This window comes from Daucus carota, chromosome 9, assembly GCF_001625215.2.
Source record: "Daucus carota subsp. sativus chromosome 9, DH1 v3.0, whole genome shotgun sequence".
Classification (NCBI taxonomy): Eukaryota; Viridiplantae; Streptophyta; class Magnoliopsida; order Apiales; family Apiaceae; genus Daucus; species Daucus carota.
Genome location: NC_030389.2, coordinates 28,671,107 through 28,675,931, shown reverse-complemented (window position 1 = coordinate 28,675,931; position 4,825 = coordinate 28,671,107). Strand labels below are relative to the sequence as shown.

The following is a 4,825-nucleotide window of genomic DNA, read 5'->3' as shown; positions in this document are numbered from 1 at the left end:
TACAGCACCTGTCATTACTGCACCTGATTGGAATGAGCCGTTCGAGATGATGTGTGATGCTAGTGACTTTGCAGTGGAGTCGTGCTTGGTCAGAGGAAGAGTAACATATTTCACTTGATTTACTATGCTAGTAAGACTCTCAATGGTGCTCAGCTGAATTACACTACCACAGAGAAGGAACTACTGGCTATTGTTTATGGATTCGAGAAATTCAAGTCTTATTTGCTAGGGACGAAGGTGTTGGTTTACACCGATCATGCTGCCATTCGGTATCTGGTGTCGAAGAAAGACTCGAAGCCTCGTTTGATTCGTTGGGTTCTTTTGCTTCAAGAATTCGAGTTGGAGATCAAGGATAGGAAAGGTACTGAAAATCAGGTGGCTGATCATCTCTCCCGGTTGGAAGATGAAGCGCGAGCATCCAAAGACACCACGTTAATCAACGAGTCATTTCTTGATGAGCAACTATATGGGGTCCAAGAGGAAGAGCCATGGTTTGCGGATATAGTGAATTATCTTGTGAGTAATATCATTCCTCCCGATTTGTCTTATGCTCAAAAGAAAAAGTTCCTTCCTGAGGCGAAGTGGTATCGTTGGGATGAGCCATTCTTGTTTTAGCAAGGTTCAGATCAAATTATCAGAAGGTGCATTCTATACAGTGAGATTGAAGGAATTTTGCAAGCTTACCACGACTCTACTTATGGAGGACATTATGGAGGATAGAAGACAGCTACTCGTATTCTGCAGGCGGGTTTCTTTTGGCCTACGCTCTTTAAGGACGCTATCAGTTTGTGTTGAAGTGCGATCGTTGTCAAAGGGTTGGTAATATCTCTCGTAGAGACGAAATGCCCCTTAATGTACTTCTTGAGGTTGAAATCTTTGATGTTTGGGGTATAGACTTCATGTGACCCTTTATCTCGTCTTGCAATAATCTCTACATTCTTCTTGCTGTGGATTACGTGTATAAATGGGTTGAAGTCAAGGCTTTACCAACCAACACAGTTGCAGTAGTCATCAGTTTCCTTCAGAAGAACATATTCACTCGTTTTGGTACTCCTCAAGTTATAATCAGTGATGAGGGATCACACTTTTGCAATCGCAAGTTCACAGCGCTGATGGAATGGTTTGGTATCAATCATAGAGTTGCTACTGCTTATCAGCCTAAAACGAATGGGCAAGCTGAGGTATCTAATCGTGAAATCAAGCGAATCTTATAGAAAGTTGTGAGTCCTTCGAGGAAAGATTGGGTGTTGAAGCTTGATGAGGCCGTCTGGGCCTATAGAACGGCTTATAAGACTCCATTGGGGATGTCTCCTTTTCAGTTGGTTTATGAGAAGGCATGTCATTTGCCTGCGGAGTTAGAGCATAAAGCATATTGGGCTTTGAAGAAATTGAACTTTGATATGACAGCTGCTGGTGAGAAAAGAATGCTTCAAATTAATGAACTCGACGAGTTTAGGCTTCAGGCGTATGAGAACAATAAGCTTTACACAGAAAAAGTCCAGAGATGGCATGATAGGAAGTTGGTGCAAAAGGAGTTCTTCATTGGCCAACAAGTTCTACTTTATAATTCTCGTCTCAGACTCTTTCCGGGGAAGTTGAAATCGAGATGGTCTGGTCCTTTCACAATTAAAATGGTGTTTCCACATGGAGCAATTGAAATATTTGAGACAACACCGGATAAAGCATTTAAAGTGAATGGTCAGAGATTGAAGCCATATTTCGGAGGAACGGTGAATCGCGAGTTGGTAAGCCTCGTTCTTTCTACTATTTAATTCGTGGGGCTTCACGTCAAGCTAATGACATTAAACAAGCGCTTTGTGGGAGGCAACCCACGCGTTTTCACGTTTTACTTCTTTAAAAAAAAGGGAGTTGGGGTGAAAACACACTGACGGAATGGGGCGGGCGCGCCAGCACGGGGCGGCCGCGCCAAACCGCTAGTGTGCAAACACCAAGCCAAGGCGCCCAGGAACTGCGTTCTCCGCGCGCCCGCGCCACGCGCAGCACACCCGCGCGCGAGCGGCGCGCCTGCGCCGTGGCGGGGCACCCGCGCGAGAATGGCAGCAGATTTTACAAAAATAAAATAAAATTTTGCTTGTTTTCTTTCACACAAAACCCATCTTGTTTTTTCTCTTTTCCCGGGCCTCTTTACACTCTTCCTAACTATTAAACCCCCCCAAATCAATCCAAATCATACCCCAACTCCATCTCTTCCAATTCACAACTATACTTACATATACATATATACAACTCCATACACTCCTACAATCCCAATCTCTCCTCTTTACACAAACCCACTTGCTCCCAATCCAATTCAAATACTCATCCATATACATACACCTTTAAACACAATCCAACACCACTTTCCTCTCTTTTCACAAAATCTCTCAACTTCTCTACCACCACACTCACATTCAATTCCATGGCACCCAAGAGAGCTAGGCGATCCGAGAGTAGTAGTGCCCGGGCCACATCCACGGATTCATCGAGTTTAGGTGTTGAGGTTGTTAAGTTCACAACTCCGGAGGCTCAAGAGGAGTTTACTCGGCTTATGGGTAAGCCAATTGCTAAGGAGAGGGGTTTCTTGCCTTCACCGGGTGATGGTAGGTTGGTAGAGATGATTCGAAATAGGGGGTGGGAGTCGTTTTGTGAGGCGCCGGAACCGGTGCCGATGAGTATTGTAAGGGAGTTTTATGCCAATGCCCGATCGGATCGGAACGGGTATTCGGTAGTTCGGGGGTTGACTGTGGATTACACCTTGGAGACAATCCAATGACTTATAGGGGGTACAGAGATGGAGCCAACTCAGGATGATTGGGTGCGAAAGAACAAGAAGAACATGGATTTGGACCAGATTGTTTATGAGTTGTGTATTCTGGGTACCACATGGAAGCGCAACCCGGCCACTAATGTGCGCGTCTCTTTCCTTGCATCCACTATGAACAGGTACGCCCGAGCTTGGAACCTGTTTATCTGTGCTAGTCTTATGCCATCAGGACACCATCATGATGTCACTGTCGATCGTGCGATATTGCTGTTTGGAATTTTGAGTGGTGAGTATGTGGATATTGCATATGTCATCCACCAGAGCATTCTGAGGTTTCTGAGGAGTCGCACCAGTGGGGCTATACCTCATGCGACGATAGTGACTAAGTTATGTACTGCAGTGGGTGTTCGTTGGTTGGCTGATGAGCAGTTGTAGATGCCGAGTGCTGCTATTGATCATGCTATTATAGAGCGGCTACCTGAGTGGGATGGTGGTATACCCAGCTTTGGGGGTTGGGTTATAGGGATGCTAGTGGTAGACGGATGAGGGCGCCACCTCCAACTTCACCAGATCGAGCGCCGGGTTCACCAGTTCGAGATAGAGCGGGCCCTTCTCGGCCCGTGGAGCGCGCTGGTATGGGAAGCAGTGGTTTCAGTAATTCGCAGTATAGGCGGCTCGCGAGGGTATGGATACTATGCATGATATGCATAGCCGTTTTGCTAGGGATTTGACAAAGGCTTTGGGGACTGCTTTCCGTGCTACGGGCGTAGACGTTGAGTGGCCTGTGTTCGGTGCTGACATGATTTATCCTCCAGCTGACTCTTCATCCGATGAGGGTGAGGAGAGTGATCGTTCCGACTCCATCTAGGTACATTCGATCCTTTTTATCACCTTCAATGAGGACATTGAAGATTTTAAGTTTGGGGGTGGTAATCTAAGGACCAGTAGTAGTGGGTGTTCATATAGATTGCATGATGCATATAGTTTAGAGTATTATCTATCTCATATAGTGCATGTTAGTAGTTTTTTAGTTTTTTTTTATATACATATGCTTGTGTTTAGTATGTGTTAGTAGTTCATATCTTCATATAGTTGCATTTGCATGAATCATGAAAGTTGTTTTCTAAGTTGATGTCCTATCATGAGTGTATGTGCATAATTCTTGGCTAGTAGTCTTTATCATATGTGATGCCTTGTTACTTGGAGACTACTTGTGTGGAAATTGTAATTACACATAGGCTCTAGAAATAAGACTTAGACTAACTTATTTCTTGAGTCCTTGCTTTGAGTCGGGCGTAGAATTTTGATTATTCCCTTTTTTGAACTTAGAGTTTGTAAATCTTAAGTTTGGGGGAGTTAAGGGATGAATAGGCCTTTCTAAAAAAAAAGAGAATAAAAATTATCAGGTACTCCTTTGAGATCAGTGGGTGGATTGCAATGTCATGTGAAAGGGACGATCCATGTACTTGTGCTGGTACTAAGTGCAAATGTATTAGAATAAGCAAATTCTTGGTGACTTTTCACAACCCTTGATTACTGGAGAATTACTTGATTAAAAAAAAGGAATAATAAATTAGTGAAGTCGAATGGCGGTCGTGACTCACTTACACTGAGAAGCATCACAACCTTAGACTTAGCAAAAAAAGAAAAAAATAGAAAAAATAGGAGAGGCATAGGAATTCTTTGGTGATCCTAAATTGTATTTGACTCTTTAGTAAAGAAGTGTTTAAATCTTATTCTGATTAACGGCTCATAGTGAGGACTCTGTTGATGTTTGATAGTCTTGTTTTGTTTCACTAGAGAGCATGCTAGCACACATGATGCACTTCACACTTGTAGTGGAAGAGAACATGGCTAATATGTGAAAGAGATGAATGCCGAGAATGTTGCATATTCTGAGGATTCTATGTTAACAAGGATTACACTTCATGATTCGCTTAGATGTAGGCATTTAGTTGCATTCATGCATTGCATTAGTAGTGTTTGTGTGTGTGTCTATGCTTGAGGACAAGCATCGGTTTAAGTTTGGGGGTGTGATAAGTGGATTTTATATCCACATGG

The 4,825-nt window shown here is 43.5% G+C and overlaps 1 protein-coding gene across 1 annotated transcript; it reads left to right on the top strand.

The window, feature by feature from the left end:
* Positions 1–842: 842 nt before the first annotated feature.
* Positions 843–1,772, top strand: LOC108204066 (uncharacterized). The gene is made up of 3 exons (XM_017373356.2): positions 843–888; positions 976–1,181; positions 1,320–1,772. The coding sequence occupies exons 1-3, from the start codon at positions 843–845 to the stop codon at positions 1,770–1,772; spliced, it is 705 nt and encodes a 234-aa protein (XP_017228845.2).
* The last annotated feature ends 3,053 nt before the right edge of the window (positions 1,773–4,825 follow it).

Bases quoted from the DNA above. Each gene is read 5' to 3' on its own strand.
- LOC108204066 (XM_017373356.2), top strand. From the start codon at position 843: ATGCCCCTTAATGTACTTCTTGAGGTTGAAATCTTTGATGTTTGGG. The intron at 889-975 runs GTATAGACTTCA...AATGGGTTGAAG, and splicing joins TGAAATCTTTGATGTTTGGG to TCAAGGCTTTACCAACCAAC. The intron at 1,182-1,319 runs GTATCTAATCGT...TCTCCTTTTCAG, and splicing joins AAACGAATGGGCAAGCTGAG to TTGGTTTATGAGAAGGCATG.